The sequence below is a fragment of the Hypanus sabinus genome, chromosome 5 (assembly GCF_030144855.1).
Source record: "Hypanus sabinus isolate sHypSab1 chromosome 5, sHypSab1.hap1, whole genome shotgun sequence".
Lineage (NCBI taxonomy): Eukaryota > Metazoa > Chordata > Chondrichthyes > Myliobatiformes > Dasyatidae > Hypanus > Hypanus sabinus.
In genome coordinates this window covers 50286400-50303062 of record NC_082710.1, presented here as the reverse complement: position 1 = coordinate 50303062, position 16663 = coordinate 50286400, and the positions used below count along the sequence as shown (strand labels likewise).

Genomic DNA, 16663 nt, shown 5'->3' with positions numbered 1-16663 from the left:
AATATATAAAATTTAATTATACTCTAGGGTGTGGATCGTGGCAGATCGTGTCACAGTAACCTAATGTCCGGAGGAGGGACTTAGACAGGCTCCAATTTCCCATCCATCACGACAAGTCCACAGCAGATGCCATTTCATTGGCTCTTCACTCAACAATGGAATATCTGGACAGTGAAGATGCATAACTTAGGATTTTCTTCATTGACTACAACTCTGCATTCAATAATATTATTCCTTCAAAGCTAGTCAATAAGGTCCAAATCCTTGGCATCAATACATTTTTGTGCATATGAATTCTTGATTTCCTCACTTGCAGACCCCATTCAGTTTGGATTGGCAACAACATGTCCTCCACAATCTCTATCAGCACAGGTGCACCACAAGGCTGTGTGCCGAGCCCCTTGGTTTACTCGTTTTATACTAATGATTGTGAGGACAAGTACAGTGCCATACAGTGCCAATGCCATATTTAAGTTTGTTGACGACAGCACTATTGACGTGTGAATCAAAAGTGGTGAAGAACCAGTTTATAGGAGGATGGTTGAAAATCTGGCTGAATGGTGCCACAGCAACAACCTCTCACTCAATGTCAGCAAGACCATGAAGCAGATTATTGATTACAAGAGGAGTAAACCAGAAGGTCCATGAGCCAGATGACATCGGGGTATCAGAGGTGGAGAGAGTCAGCAACTTTAAATTCCTTAGTGTTATCCTATCCGATCAAGATGCCACCAGCAAATAATGCTACCCTGGTCAACGTCCTCCAGATAGTCCATGGAATGTCTCTTTCACTTCTTTTACATATTCTTTTTATTTTAAATGCATTTCTGGTACTGTTAGAGCCTGTGATTTACAGTTTGAAGATTAATTGAGCAATCTGGTGCTTTGCTGTCCCCAACAAGGTACCAGGAGGCGAGCTGCCTCAAGGCCTAGGAGCTTAGAGACAGACTGCAAGCTGATAATCGTCTGCATTTCTCGCTGATTAAAGCATTGAGGAAGATTGAAGTGGGTGCAGAGGTGAGCAAGTGTTCAGTGCCATCAACCAGCCTCTCACTTGCTGCTGCCAGAGAAGGTATCTGCATGTGACAGTCTCATGCTTGCTGCTCCCAAGGGAAGGCCCGTGTCTTTGAGTGATCTCCCTCACTTGATGTTGTTAGAGGATGGTACTGAATTCTGGGTCTGTGATCTATCTGGATTGCACTGTAGTTCAACCGGACACTCTCAGTTTTGTTTTTATCTTCTGTGTTTTCGCCAATTCTTTCTTGTTGCCATTAGTGCATGTGGGGGGGTGGGGTTGATGTTTTTGTTGTTGCTTGTGTGATTTGGGTTTTTTGAGCATGAGGGTTCGATGTTTTTCTTTGAATGGTCTCCATGGTTTTCTTCGTTTCATGGTTGTCCAGGGAAGAATTGTATACTGTAAACATACTTCTGTTAATAAATGTACCTCGAACTTTGAACCTTGATCAGCAGATCAGTTCTGGGTTCAGGGCATAACTGCCATTATAAAAAAGGGACAAAGTGCCTCAATCTAATTAGAAATTTGTGAAGATTTGGCACGTCATTTGAAACTTTGACAGATTTCTATGGTTGTGTGGTGGAGAGTACATTGATTTGTTTCATCATGGCCTGGTATGGTAACACCAATGTTCTTGAATGGAAAAGCCTGCATAAAGTAGTGGTTAGAGCCGAGACCATCGTGGGTGAAACCCTCCCCACCACTGAGCACATCTACATGGAATACCATTGCAGGAAAGCAGCATCCATCATCAAAGACTCCCACCATCCAGACCATGCTCTCTTCTCATTGCTGCCATCAGGAAAGAGGTACAAGAGCCTTAGGTCCCACACCAACAGTTACAAGAACATTTAGTTCCCCTTAACCATTAGTCTCGAACCAGATGGAAGAACTTCACTCACCCCAATAGTGAATTGATTCTACAACCTATGGACTCACTTTCAAGGGACTCTACAGGTCATGTTCTCAATATTTATTCTTTATTTATTTTTTATTTTTTTAAATGTTTTTACGTATTTGTACAGTTTGTTGTCTTTTGCACATTGGTTATTTGTCCAGCAAACACGAGGAAATCTGCAGATGCTGGGAATTCAAACAACACACACACAAAATGCTGGTAGAACACAGCAGGCTAGGCAGCATCTATAGGGAGAAGCGATGTCGACATTTCGGGCCGAGACCCTTCGTCAACATCGCTTCTCCCTATAGACCCGTTACCGAGGGTCTGTGAATCCCAGAGTTGGAAGCCCTGATTTAGAGACATAAAGCATTAGAGCACAGAGACAGGCCTTTGGCCCATAGAAATTGGTTTTGGTAAGAAAGAGAAAAAGAAAAGAAAAACAAGAAAGGACGAAGGAAAGCACTTGCGAAAGCTAACAGAATGTTGGCCAACATTGAAAGGGAACATTCCGATGCAATTTTACAGAATACTGACCAACAGCCTCTGGAGCACTGAATTCAATGTTCCCTGTTTTTAAGCAGGGTTACGCCTCTGTTGGAGGCAATCCAGAGAAAGCATAGATGGTTGATCCTGGGGTGAAGTGATAGACATATGAAACGAGGTTGAGCAGGGAAGGCCTAAACACTTCAAACTATAGAAACAAAAATGAGAGCTGATCATATTGAAATATAAAATTCTGAGGGAGATCAGCACTGATAATGCTGATCGCATGATTTTTCCAGTGGGGCTACCTAGAACTGGAAAGCATAGTTGCAATGTATGTTTTCACCTGTTTGAGAGGAAGAGTTCATTTCTCAGAGGATCCCAAAATCTTTTGAATTTTGTAGCACAGGAACTTGTGGAGGTGGAGTTACTGAACATATTCACAGCAGAGAATGGCACATTTAATGAGGTAGTCACAGGGTAAGGGGGGAGACAAGTAGTATTAAGCCAGGAATGGATCAGCCATGATCTTTACTGAACAGTGGAGTAGGCCAAAGGAACTGATTGACTCCCGCTCCTTTTACTGATGCTCTACATCGTCTGCAGTTTTACATGTGATGATATAGCACCTTTTAACAGGTTTTGATATATGTCATTTTGTAAATGAAAGGCTTAATGCTGCCTGCTGACTAATGATGATTGGCAGTGTACACCACTTTACTTGTCCTAACTGGAATCACAGTTTGTCTCTCCGACTGCTGATTTATTTTCTGCTGGATGAAAGGAGAATTCTTTGCCTATTGAAACAAGATAGAGGGGGAAGCAGCATAAGTAATACCTGTGTGATCTTTGATCAAGAGCACAAAGAGTCATCATTTTGCGAACAACCAGCCTTTTATTTACCCTTTTCAGGAGAAAGAAAAACACTTGTGACTTGCACAAAAATTATGAGCAAAACTACAACTATTGTGGACAATCGGAAATGCAAGCAGCTGAGAAGACCTGAGCCACTAGTCCGCAAATGCAATCAGCAGCCTTGTCAGACCAGGTACGGTACAGACATTGATCTCAATTAACCATCAGCTTTTATCCAGTAAACACTGTTATCTGGTGTGCGCTAGGCTTTGCAGATGCCGGTTAATTAAATTTGCTGGTAAATCAAAAGTTATGTTGCCCAATAATTTCATTATATCATAGACACAATAGAATATATAGATATAAGGAAACTAAGGAATCGTATAACCAGTGTTCCTATGGTACAGTGTTACTACAGTCAGTGATATTATAGTACAGTGTCACCAGTACGTCGAATGCTATGGGGACACGAGACTGCAAATGATGGAATGTGGAGCAACAATGTACTAGAAGAACTCAGCAGGTTGTACAGCATCTGTAGGAGGAAATAAATTGTCAGTGTTTCGAGTTGAAACTCTGGAGTGGGACCGAGAGTGGAGTAGGGGGATGAGATAGCCAGCTGATGCACCATCAATAACTCTCCGAGACGTGAGGCGAGATATCGGCTTTTATTGACTGGAAGAAAGAACAAGCAGCAATTGGCCACCATACTACATCCTGGAGACTGAGGGCAGGGCCCAGGCTCCAATCGCCTTTATACCGGGGTCTGTGGGAGGAGCCACAATCAGTGGGAGGAGCCACAGGAGCAGTCAGCTGGGGGGGCATGTCCAGATAGGTATATGTAGTTTACCATATTATCATAGAAAAGAGAAGGGGAAAGGCAAAAAAGGATTGTAGGAACTGGTGGACTGCGGAAGAATGATATGACTGACAGGCATTGCCAGGTAGGGGAGGTGAGCAGGGGTTGAGTTGGAAGACTGCAGCAGGTAAATAATACTTGGAGACAGACCAATAGAGAGAGGAAAACAGAAACAAATAGCGGTCTTGTGTCTCCATAGCATTCGATGTACTGGTAACACTGTACGATAGTAACACTGGCTACTGTAACACTGTACCATAGGAACACTGTACTATAGTAACACTGGCTATTCTATTCCTTAGTATTCTTATATCGATATGTACAATGTCCTGTGTATGTTATTCAAAATGGGTTTTTTGGTTTGTTAAGAGTAGGAATGCTTCTTTGATAAGTGTTTCTCTCGCAGGTGTTTTGCTTTATACTTGTTGATATGGTAATTGTATTCATTTGTTAACCAATGGGGAATGTTATTTTGTCTTGTGAGGCTGGGAACTTGGGGGAGGGGTGTTTCGCGGGCTTTGGTAGGGAGCGGGAGGAGGACGTCGAGGAAGGTGGACGTACGCTGGACTGCTCGGAAGACCCTCCCAGGCGTGGTCCTAGGTGCGAAGACGTGGAGGTCGGATGGTTCGATGTTTGAGCTCCAACGATGTGCACTAAACTGACTGAACTTTGATAAGTTGGCACCTTTTTGGTTTTTTTTTCCCTTGCATATATATTGTATTGCCTAATACTCCTTTTAATTTTAGTAAACTCTTTAAAGTGTATTTCATAACAGTATTTGTTGTGGGGTTGATACTGTGGGCGGGCGCGAGGCATAAACTCGATTCTCACAGCACCTGCGTGTATGGGAGGTGGGATTGGTGTGTGGCTGGATCTCCTTTTCCCCTAGACATATACCAGCCTGTTGAGCAAGTGTTACATATATAAGGAAAGGGAGTCCATCAACTCCCACATTGTCGGAAATTTCATTACATCAGCTAATCTTCCCTCCATAACATCTAATCTGATAGTGCCTCAACCTCATAGTTCCCACTTCTTTTACACAAGATCCACAAATTGGCCTGTTCTAAATAGGCCTGTTGCTTCTGCCTGCTCTTGCCCCACCGAACTTCTGTGCTCATGCTATCACTCCGTCCCGTCTCCCCTTGTCCAGTTTCTTCCCGCCTATGTCTGGAACACCTCACACCCCAACCATTTGGACAACTTCTGACTCCCCAGCCCAAGCTGCCTCATCTTCAGTACAGCTGCTCAATCTTTATATACCTCCATCCTCTATCAGCGAAGCCCTAAAGCCCTCCACATCCCTCGAAACAAAAACCCAACCAGTTCCCTGCCCACAATACATTCATATGGCTGGCAGAACTTGTTAAATTGCTTCTCTTTTAACTCCTCTCACTCCTTACAGATCAAAAGTGTTATCATAGACTGTAGGTATGCCAGGCTGTTTGTTGGCTGTAGGGAGTAGGCCCTGTTCTAAACCTTCTCCAGTACCACTCCCTGCTCTTTCCCTGTTACACTGATATCTGTATTGTTATTTCAAGTGCCCAGAACTCATCAATTTTATCACCTTTCCCACTAACATTCACCCTCCACTCAAAATCACGTGAACCATTTCTGACGCTTCCCTCCCTTTTCTAGATCTATCCATTGATTTTTGCTATAAACTCATTGACTCCCACAGCTACTTAGACACTTCCCACCCCTGTCTCTTGTAAGGATTCCATTCCTTTCTCCCAGTTTCTCCGTCAGCTCATCCCTCTATTTCTTATATTTCTGCTCTCATCCCTCCTCTCCCAGACAGAACAGGGATAGAGTTTCCCGAACCTTACCTTTCTCACTATGAGCCTTCGCACCCACCAGGTAGCCCTGCATCATTTCTACTATCTGTACTGTGATCCCACTACCAGCACATGTTCTCCCCACCCTGTCTGCATTCTTCAGGGATCATTCCATGCGTGACTCTGTGTCCACCCATTCCTCCTCTATCACTGGCACTTTCTCCTGTCCTTGCAGTAGATTTAACACTTACCCTCACAGTTCGTTCCTTTACCACCATTCAGTCTTTCTAGGTGAGGCCAAAATTCACGCGTGACCTTGTCTGATGCATCGGGTGCTCCTGATGTGGCCTTTTCTACATCAGCAAGAGCAAGCACAGACTCACCGACCCTTAAACAGAACACCTCTGTCTGTAATGGCTCCCCTGAGTTATGAGTTGGAGACCATTTTAACTCCCCGTCCGGCTCCCATCCTTGTCCTTCTCCATGGCCAGCATGAACTCCAACACAATCTGGAGGAGCAAGTTTTTATATTCAGCATTAATCCTTTCAATTTTAGGTAACCCAACCCCCTCACCCCTTTCCTTGTTACCCCCCTTCCCATTCCCTCCCTTCTTAATTCCCTTTTCACCCCACTGTGTTTGGTCGTGGTATTTGGTCCAATGATTTTGTCGTCTTTCTCATCTTCCCACCCAGTCACCCTTCAATCATCTTTGTCCCCTTCTCCCTCCTGGCACTATCCACCTACAATGTCCAGGCTCTGCACGCACCCAATACAACCCCATCTAGTTACAACTGTCACTCACCTCTTCCATTCTCACCTCCTTTACTGATCTGAATACTGCTCTGGTAGTGCTTCGTGTTCCTGCCTTCAGCAGCTTCCTTTTGGATTCACATTCTCCTCCCCTACTGTGCCCACTTTTTTCTTTCTTCCTCTCTCTGTCTGCCTTCATCCATCATTTACTTGCCACATTTTTCCAACTCCAGCCCCCTCCTCAACTCCCTAACTGCCAATAACCTGCCTGTCATCTTACACCCTTCTTCAGTCCACCAGTCGCCTCAGAATCATTTCTTGTCACACCCTTTATCCTCTTTATGTTTGATACCTCATCTCTCTGATCTCAGCCCTGATGTAGGGTCTCATTCTGAAGCATCAACAATTTCTTTCCTTGCACAGATGCTTCTCAAACTACTGAGTTCCTCCAGCACGGTGTTTGTTCCTGCAATTCTGTACTTGGTAAACTGTCTAGGAGAAGCAATACATATCCCGCAGGCCAGACAGCATCTATGGAAAAGAGTAAACAGTCAACGTTTCGGGCTGAGACCCTTCTTTGGGGTGAATTTACTGACATATGCAAAATATCTCTACTGTTGGAGAATGCTAAGCTATGATGAGAGATTTCTGAAGTACTGGTTACTAGATCATGCCAAGTTACTTTCTGAGTATTAATTTTACAATGATAGCATTACAAATTCATATTATGGGCATGGTCCAAGATTCAAAGCAGAGATGATGAATATACATTGGATGTTGGCATTTTCAACATTTCAGTGGAACTTCAAGCCTTTTGTCTAAGTCTTCAGAAGTTAGCACGTTACTGATAACAGTGAATTGCATTATAATGATTTATAACTATAATTGTGTTGTAACAACAGGTGGATGATGACAGAGTGGACACCATGCTCACGTACTTGTGGTAAAGGAAGTCAAAGCAGACAAGTGGCATGCACCCAGCAGCTCCGAAATGGAACACTGATTAGAGCTCATGAGCGAGACTGTCCCGGACCAAAACCTGCATCATTACAACGCTGTGAGGGTCAGGACTGTCTGACGGTGTGGGAAGCTGGAATATGGTCAGAGGTAAATGAAACCTCCTCAACATTTTCTAGTGTTTCATTCCATAGGGGAAATAAATACTTTTAAAACTAGTTTCTTACTATATCAGTGGAGTTGATATAAACCTAGTCCACCATTTCCCGAAGGTCCAAAGATAATGGAGACAATTAACTTTCTATTTAAGAAGCTTAGAATTTAAATCTTAAAGTGGATTAGAATTTAGGATGTTGTCAGATTAGTTTTTAATTCATCCCTTGTTCAAAACATGAAGTAAATTTATTACCAAAGTACATATATATCGCCATATACTGCATGACCCTGAGAATCATTCTGCTGTGGTCATTCACAGTAAATGCAAGAAATACAATAGAATCAATGAAAGACCACCCCCAACAGGACAGACAAACTATCAATGCTTTAAAGGCAACAGATTGTGCAAATACAAAAGAAAAAAATAAATCATAATACTTAAGAAGAAATAACTATCAGTAACATGAGATGCAGAGCCCTTGAAAGTGAGTCCATAGGTTGTGGGAACATTTCAGTGGTGGGGTGAGTGAAATTGAATGAAGTTATCTCGACTGGTTCAAGAGCCTGATAGTTAATTTTCCTGAACCTGGTGGAGGGGTCCCAAGGCTCCTGTACCTTCTTCCTGATGGCAGGAGCAAGGAGAGAGTATGGTCTGGATGGAGGAATCCTTGATGATATATGCTGCTTTCCTGTGGCAGTGTTCTATGTACATGCGCACATTGGTGGAGGGGGGAGTGGTGAGGACTGGGCCGCATCCATTAATTATTTTAGGCTTTTCTGTTCAAGGGCATCATTGGTGTTTCCATACCAGATCATGATGCAACAAGTCAATACACTCTCCACCACACATCTATAGAAATTTGTCAAAGTTTTAGATGTCATGCTGAATCTTCGCAAACTTCAAAGAAAGTAGAGGTGCTCCTTTTTTCACAATGACACATGCTGGATCCAGGACAGATCCTCTGAAATGTTAACACAGAGGAATTTAAAGTTGCTGACCCTCTCCAACTCTGATCCCCCAATGAGGACTGGCTCATGGACCTCTGGTTTCCTCCTCCTGATGTCAATAATCTGCTCCTTGGTCTTGCTCACATGGAGTAAGAGGTTGTTGTTGTGGCACCACTCAGGCAGATTTTCAGTCTCTCTCCCATATGATAGCTCATCACCACCTGTGATTTGGCCAAAGACAGTTGTGTCATCAGCAAATTTAAATCTAGCATTGGAGATGTGCTTAGCCTCACAGTCATAAGTATAAAGTGAGTAGAATGGGGCTAAGCACACAGCATTGTGGTGAACCTGTGCTGATAGAGATTATGGAGGAGATGTTGCTGCCGATCCGAACTGACTGGGGTCTGCAAGTGAGGAAATCGAGGATCCAATTGCAAAAAGAGGTATCAAGGCCTAGGTCTTGGAGTATAATGATTCATTTTGAGGGGATGATAGTGTAGTATGCTGAGCTCCAGTCAGTGAAGAGTATGCTGTTGTGTGATCCAAATTGACTAGAGTCTGCAAGGGAGGAAATCAAGGATCCAGTTGCACAAGGAGGTATTAAGTCCAAGAAGGTATGAAGCTCATGATTAGTTTTGAGGGGATGATGGTTTTGAATGCTGAGCTGTAGTTGATAAAGAGCATCCTGATGTATGCACCATCACTGTCCGAATGCTCCAGAATTGAGTGAAGAGCCAATGAAATGATATCTGCTGTTGACCTGTTGTGACGGTAGGCAAATCGCAGAAGATGCGAGGCACTTCTCAGGCGGGAGTTGAGATATTTCATCACCAGTCTCTCAAAACATTGCATGTAGGTGCTACTGGAGAACAGTCATTGAGGCAGATTACCATATTCCTCTTGGGCACCAGTATAATTGAAGCAGGTGAGTACCTCAGACTGCCAAACTGAGAGGTTAAAGATATTGGTGAACACTCTAGTCAGTTGATCAGTCTTTAGTACTTAGATACCCCAAATGGGTGGATGTTTACCGCAGGTTCATCTTCAGGAAGGATGCTCTCACTTTGTCCCCAGAGACTGAAAGCACTGGGTCATTGTGGGCTGTGGGTGTTTGTGGAGGTGCCCCATGCTTTGGCAGTCAGAGTGAGCATAATAGGCATTGAGTTCATCTGGGAGCAAAGCCTTGTTTTCACCTCTGTCGCTTGGCTTCACTCTGTAGGAAGTGATGGCATTCACACCCTGCCAGTGCTGTCAAGCATCCTTTAGTGATTGAAGATCAGTGCAGAATTGCTGTTTCACACGTGAGATGGTTTTTTCGGTGATCACAACTGGACCTCTTGTATTTTGCTTGGTCATCAGATCTGAATACCATTGATCTGACCCTCAGATATGACTCCTCTACGACTGTTTTTATGAAATCTGTGACAACCATGGTGTATTGGTTCAGATCCTCCGATGAGTTCTTGAACTTGGCCCAGTCTATTGACTTGAGGCAATCTCGTAGCTACTCCCCTGCCTCCCACAGCCACCTCTTCGTTGTCCTTACCCCTGGAGTTCTGCTCTTTAGCCTCTGTCTGTATGCAGGTAGGAGGACAGCCAAGTGATCAGATTTTCAGCAATGCAGTCTAGGCATGGAACAGCAAGCTTTCCTAATAGTTTTTTGACAGTGTTAAGTGCTTTGGGACCCCTGGTGCGGCCAGTGATGTGTTGACAATTAATTACGGTTCTATTATCATGAGCATGAAGTCATACATAATTGCTAAAGCAAGAAATATATGAAGTTGAAATAGGTTTGAAATCCATTTACCTGTTGGGAACAGTGCGATAGGTTTACACAACTAGAAAATTCAGATGCTTGTTTATGTGGAAACACAATCGTTTCATTGTCTCACTATGAAAGCATTGAATGAGATCATATCTGCAATAGTATGGTCTACATGAGGACAGGGAAAGACATCGATAGCCCAGGACATTCTTCTAGTTCAGGCACATCTGGGTGACAGGTTTACTTAATTGAGTTAAGGTTTATATTATTCAAAGGATGTCCCATCTCCAGCCAGTTTAGAATATCTGTGGATGTTTAGTGCCAAATGTTCTGGGGCATTGTTCCCTTGCTATAAAAATGGATTGAAGCTGGAATGCTCATCATTTTGATTTTCAGGTGAATTAGCTCAGCCAAAACCTCTAACACAAATTTTAAACTGCAAAATAATTGGTTGATTCTGTCAGTTTACAACTCTGACCCAACCATAGCACAACAGTTGAAAGGACTTAAAATAGCAGACACAAGAAATTTTACAGATGCAGAAAAACTCTTGAGCAACACATAGAAATGCTGGAGGGATTCAGCAAGTCAGGCAGCATCTATGGAGAGAAATCAACAGTGTTTCAGGCCCTGATCGAGAATCTTGCCCCAAAACATTGACTGTTTATTTCCCTCCAAAGATGCTGCCTGACTTCCTCCAGCATTTTGTGTGTTTTACGCACTTAATTTGCACCTTTCCCTATTTCAGGATACCCAAAGGCACCACACAGTCTGTGCTACAACTCAAAACATTCTAAGCAAGCAGAGATTTTCGCTGGCCTTCTACAAAAGAATGTTAATGAGGATTGGTGGAAATAACGTTATGAGAATCACGACTGAGACAAATAAATCCCTTGTCTAGGTTACTTAAGCCTAGGAGCAAGATGTTCTGTAAATGCATTTCCACATTCCTGTGTGCATCACTCATATCTCAAAATTAATGAAGTTTCTGCCCTCCCACATTTTCTCTGTGAAACAGAACTAACAACACAGAATTTTTGGTGTTAAATAAAAACAGAGCCTTTGTTAATTGTTGTTGCAACTGTGTCTAAGTAGTATGTTCAAATGTTTACTGGCATGTTAGGTACAACATAAAGTGCAGAAATTCTATGATTAGGTTCCACATGTTCTCACAGCTTTAAACAGATACATTAAGTAAGTCGGTCATTTAAATAGAAAGTCATTTTCTCAGGCTGATGAGCTAGAACTCTAACTCGGTTTCCGCATAAAGATGTAAACATTTCAATTGTTACTTTATTCCATGTGTGCATTTTTAAATATCTGTTAGAACATAGAAAACTACAGAACAAGAACTGGCCCGTAATCTCTGTGCTGAACATGATGTTAAATTAAACAGCCTCCTCTGCCTGAGCATGAGCCATATCCCTTGTTTTCTTGCATATCAATGTGTTTATATGAAACCCTCTTAAAAACCATTATTGTGTCTTTCCACCATTACCCCAAGTATTTGATATTTATACCCTGGAATAAAGATGCTGACTGTCCACCCGATCAATGGTTGTGAACTTCTGTTAGGTGTCATCTCAGCCTCTGGCACCTCAGAGAAACCTCATACCCTCTAATGTGGGCAGCAATCCTTTTCTGTACTCTTTTCCAAGCTTCCACATCTTTCCTTTTGTGGGGTGCCCAGAATTGCACACAATCATGCTAGAAAGATGTGCTTTCCCTCCTCCCATATTGAAGTTACCTGTCCAGTTTTATTTTGCTATTGTTTCACAGAAGTGAACTAAAAATAACGTACAGCTTTAGGGTTTGTTTTGTTTTGGTAATGCACTGAGACGGCATGTAATTAAAATACCTCTCAGGATGTTTTTCCCTGAAGGTTCTTAACAATGGCCATTTCCTTTGAGAGTTTTTTCAACACATACATTTGTCTTGGAATATACCTTGCCTTAATTATGGCAGAAATTACTGACTGAGTAGGAGGTTGTCTGCCTTAAACCTCTCCACATCCTCACATATCAACATGTGGACATAACATCTAAGACAGGAATCCCCAGTATCAGTCTTTTAAACATGAATCTACAAGGCCAAGCATCCTTGAGAAAATTCAATACTACTGGATAGATAAACATAACTGTGAGACAAATTGGTATCATTGAACCTGCATTAAATGGTCACCTTTGCCTGTTTATGTGTATGATAATAGTGTATATTCTGCACTATTTTGTTATCTTTGCTGTATAATCAAAGTTCAGAGTTCAAAGTAAATTTATTATTAAAGTAACTATATGTCACCATATACTACCTTGAGGCCGCACCTGGAGTACTGTGTGCAGTTCTGGTCTCCTTACTTGAGGAAGGATATACTGGCTTTGGAGATGGTGCAGAGGAGGTTCACCAGGTTGATTCCAGAGATGAAGGGTTTAGACTATGAGGAGAGACTGAGTCACCTGGGACTGTACTCGTTGGAATTCACAAGAGTGATGGGAGATCTTATCGAAACATATTAAATCATGAAAGGGATAGATAAGATAGAGGCAGGAAAGTTGTTTCCACTAGTAGATGAGACTAGAACTACGGGACATAGCCTCAAGATTCGGGATAGTAGATTTGGGATGGAGATCAGGAGGAACTGCTGGTGAATCTGTGGAATTCTCTGCCCATTTAAGCAGCAGAGGCTACCTCAGTAAATATATTTAAGACAAGTTTGGATAGATTTTTGCATAGTAGCTGGAGTTAAGGGAAAAGGTAGGTAGGTGGAGATGAGTCCATGGCCATATTAGCCATGGTCTTACTGAATGGTGGAGCAGGCTGAAAGGACCAGATGACCTACTCCTGTTCCTATTTCTTATGTTTTTGATATTCATTTTCTTGCAGGCATTCACAGTAAACCAAATAAATATGATCAAACCATTGAAAAAATATTCAAAAACCAATGTGTGTGAGAGGTTGTTGTGTCACTTCTCAAACAGATTTTCAAACATTCTCCTACATCCTGGTTTATCACCATGTCGGTTTTGGCCAAAAGCAGTGATGTCATCAGCAAACTTAAATATGGTATCGGAGTAGTACTTAGCCTCACAGTCATAGGTATAAAGCAAGTAGAACAGGAGATTAAGCACACAGCCTTGTGGTGCACCTGTGCTAATGGAGGCTGTGGAGGAGATACTGTTGCCAATCCAAACTGACTGAGATCTGCATGTGAGGAAGTTGAGGATCCAATTGCACAAGGAGGTATCAAGGCCTAATACTTGAGTTTAGTGATTCCTTCTGAGGGGGTGATTGTGTTGAATGTTGAGCTGCAGTCAGTGAAGAGCATGCTGATGTATACATCTTTGCTGTCCAGATAGTCTAGAGCTGACCGAAGAGCTGATAAAATGGCATCTGCCATTGACCTGTGTGTGAAAGTAAGCAAACTGGAGCAGATCAAAGTCACTCCTCAGGTAGGAGTTGATGTGCTTCATGACCAGCCTCTCAAACCACTACATCACAGCTGATGTAAGCGCCACTGGACTATAGTCATTGAGGCAGGTTAATGCGTTCTTCTTGGGCTCCGCTATGATTAAAACCCGCTTGAAGCAGGTGATTACCTCAGACTGCTGAAGCAAGGGGTTAAAGATGGCAGTGAACACTCCAGCCAGTTGATTAGCGCAGGTTTTCAGTACCCGCTGCCTGGGCCAGTTCACCCTCCTGAAGAATACTCTAACATCAGCCTCAGAGACTGACATCTGGGAGCCTATGTGAGTTTATGAAGGAGCCTCAATATTCTGTCCATCAAAGCAAGCATAAAAGATATTAAGATCATCTGGGAGCAAAACCTTGATCAGGAGAAACACCTATTTTAAATAAATAAAGAATGTGCAGGAGGCTGAATGGAGATATGACAGAAGTTTATAAAATTACAAGAGGCTTTGACACAGTGCTTTGAAAATGTATTCATCCCCCCCCCCCCCCCCCCAATCCTTTCTTCACACAAATGAGCATCACAATCAGGGATTCTGATCAATTTAACTGAGAATTTTGTTTGTGAATCCACATCTTTTTCACAGAAGAGCCAAAAAAGGGGAAAATTGTAAAACATCAAAAACTAAAAATTCAGAAACTGAAATGGCAGCAGTGCAAAAGTATTCATCCCCTTTGCTCTGTGTTTAGCTGAACCACCTCTGACAGCTATTACAGCCAGTAGTCTTTTTGGTTAACTCTCTGTTAGCTTTACACTACATGATGGAGCAAGATTTGCCAATCCTCCTTGCAAAATTGCTCAAGCTGTGCCAGGTTAGTTAGGGAGCAGTTGTGGACAGCAATCTTGTGGTCTTGCCAGAGATGTTCGATTAGGTTAATGTCAGGAGGACGTCAATTTTCTTCATTTGGAGCCACTCCATGGTTGCTCTAGCAGTGTGCTTTGGGTTGATGTCCTGCTGAAAGATGAACTTCCTCCCCAGTTTAAGGTTTTTGGCAGAGGCTAGCAGGATCTCTCTGTATTTAGCAGCATTGATCTTCCCATCAATCCTGACCAGATTTCCAGTCCCTGCTGCTGAAAAGCATCCCCATAGTATACTTTACAGCAGGACTGGCGTACCTGGCTGTCGCTCAGCATTAGATTTACACCACACGTACCGCTAAAACAAGGCATGTCCTCACCTGTAAAGAATGCAAAGCATCACTTCAATGATTCTGTAAAGATGCAGAAGAAGGTCTCGTGATCAGATGAGACTAAAGTGCAGCTTTTTGGCCTCAGCATGAAGCAGTATGTGTGATGTAAATCCTTGGCTGTAATACCCATTTATGTGAACAAAGGGGAGGGGGTTGGATACTTTTTCAAGGCACTGTAGAAAATCGGTGTCTTTTTTCCACAGTCGAAATGCCTAATGCCAGAGGACATGCATTTAAGCTGAAGGGGAACTGTTCAAAGGTGATGTGTGGAGCAGAGCAGGCGATGCCGTTTAATGTACTGCTCGGGGTGGTAGTGGAAGCAGATAAGATTGAGGCAATCAAGGGGCTTGCAGATGGGCACATGGAAATGCAGAGAATGGAGCAATGTGAATCGTGTCCAAGCAGAAGAGCTTAGATGTCATAACCTTAATTAGTCCAGACACAGCATCATAGCTGAAGGGCCTGTTCCTGTGCTGTATGTTCCAAGAACACTGTTTCTGTCCTGGGTTCTTCCTGCAGGCATTTGTGTGAAACTGTCCACAGTACACACTAAATTAGTGGTCACCAACCTTTTTAAGCCGAAGATCCTCTACCTCGGCCGTAGTGAAAGGCAAGATCGACCTACTAGATCGGTTAGTCACATGCATGCGCACTGGGCAGAAAAGACTGGAAGTAAAACCCCGCAACCTGGAAGTAGAAATAATGTATGTACACCAGGGGTCACCACTCTTTTTTGCAACACAGACCTGTTTAATATTGACAATATTCTTGTGGACCAGCCGACAGTGGGCGGGGGGGCGTTAAACACAACCAGAATACAGCGATACTCGAAGCAGGTTCCTTATATCCAGTCTATTCTGCAATTTAGTTCACGTGGCTCTTAGCACGTAGCTTCTGTCCCGCTTGCTCACATTTTTTCCGCTGAAAAAACTCAGTGGGTTTGTCTTTCAGTGCGGGGTGCTTGGACTCAAAGTACCGAAGCAGTTTTGAGGGCTTCATTGCCTCATTAGACAGCCTCTGAGCCCGAATACCAGCCTCCTGCCCGCCCGCTGCCAGACGCCTTGGCCAGGTGCGGCTGTTCGTGGGTGGAGTGAGAGGACAAGGTGAAGGCCAGAGGTCCCTGTGCTGAGGCTGCAGCAGTCACAGTCTGGAGATAGCAACCGACCAAGCGAGGAGTGCGACAGGACGCGCGCCCACCCCCCTTGTAAGATCTATCGGCTGACAAAAGTTTGGCTGGAGGGATGACTTTCAGTAGATCGCAGCGAGGTAGCTGCTCTGCTACTTACGAAACCGTTTGCCCAAATTAGGTCGTCTGCGAGTATTTTAGTACCGGATTCCCCACGAACACTCGGTGTGGTAAACAGGTTTAGAGGCGGTGCCCATCTGTCCGCACTCCAGGCCAGTAGCAACGGCACTTCCTGCCGACTGCTCGAGGCCAACCTGTGATCCCTGGCATGAGGGTGTCACTACGTTTAGGCGACTGATGACCTCGCATGCATTCAACTTCAGCAGTGGGTGTGACAGGGAATGAGGATAGGT

General features: G+C 43.4%; 1 protein-coding gene across 1 annotated transcript in view; it reads left to right on the top strand.

The window, feature by feature from the left end:
• The window catches only part of LOC132394145 (A disintegrin and metalloproteinase with thrombospondin motifs 19-like), a 379896-nt gene that overhangs the window by 321601 nt on the left and 41632 nt on the right, over nucleotides 1-16663 (top strand). The window contains exons 21-22 of the mRNA XM_059969941.1: nucleotides 3312-3447; nucleotides 7545-7749. Of these exons, the coding sequence (XP_059825924.1) occupies nucleotides 3312-3447; nucleotides 7545-7749 (341 nt within the window). The remainder of the gene's footprint in view (nucleotides 1-3311; nucleotides 3448-7544; nucleotides 7750-16663) is intronic.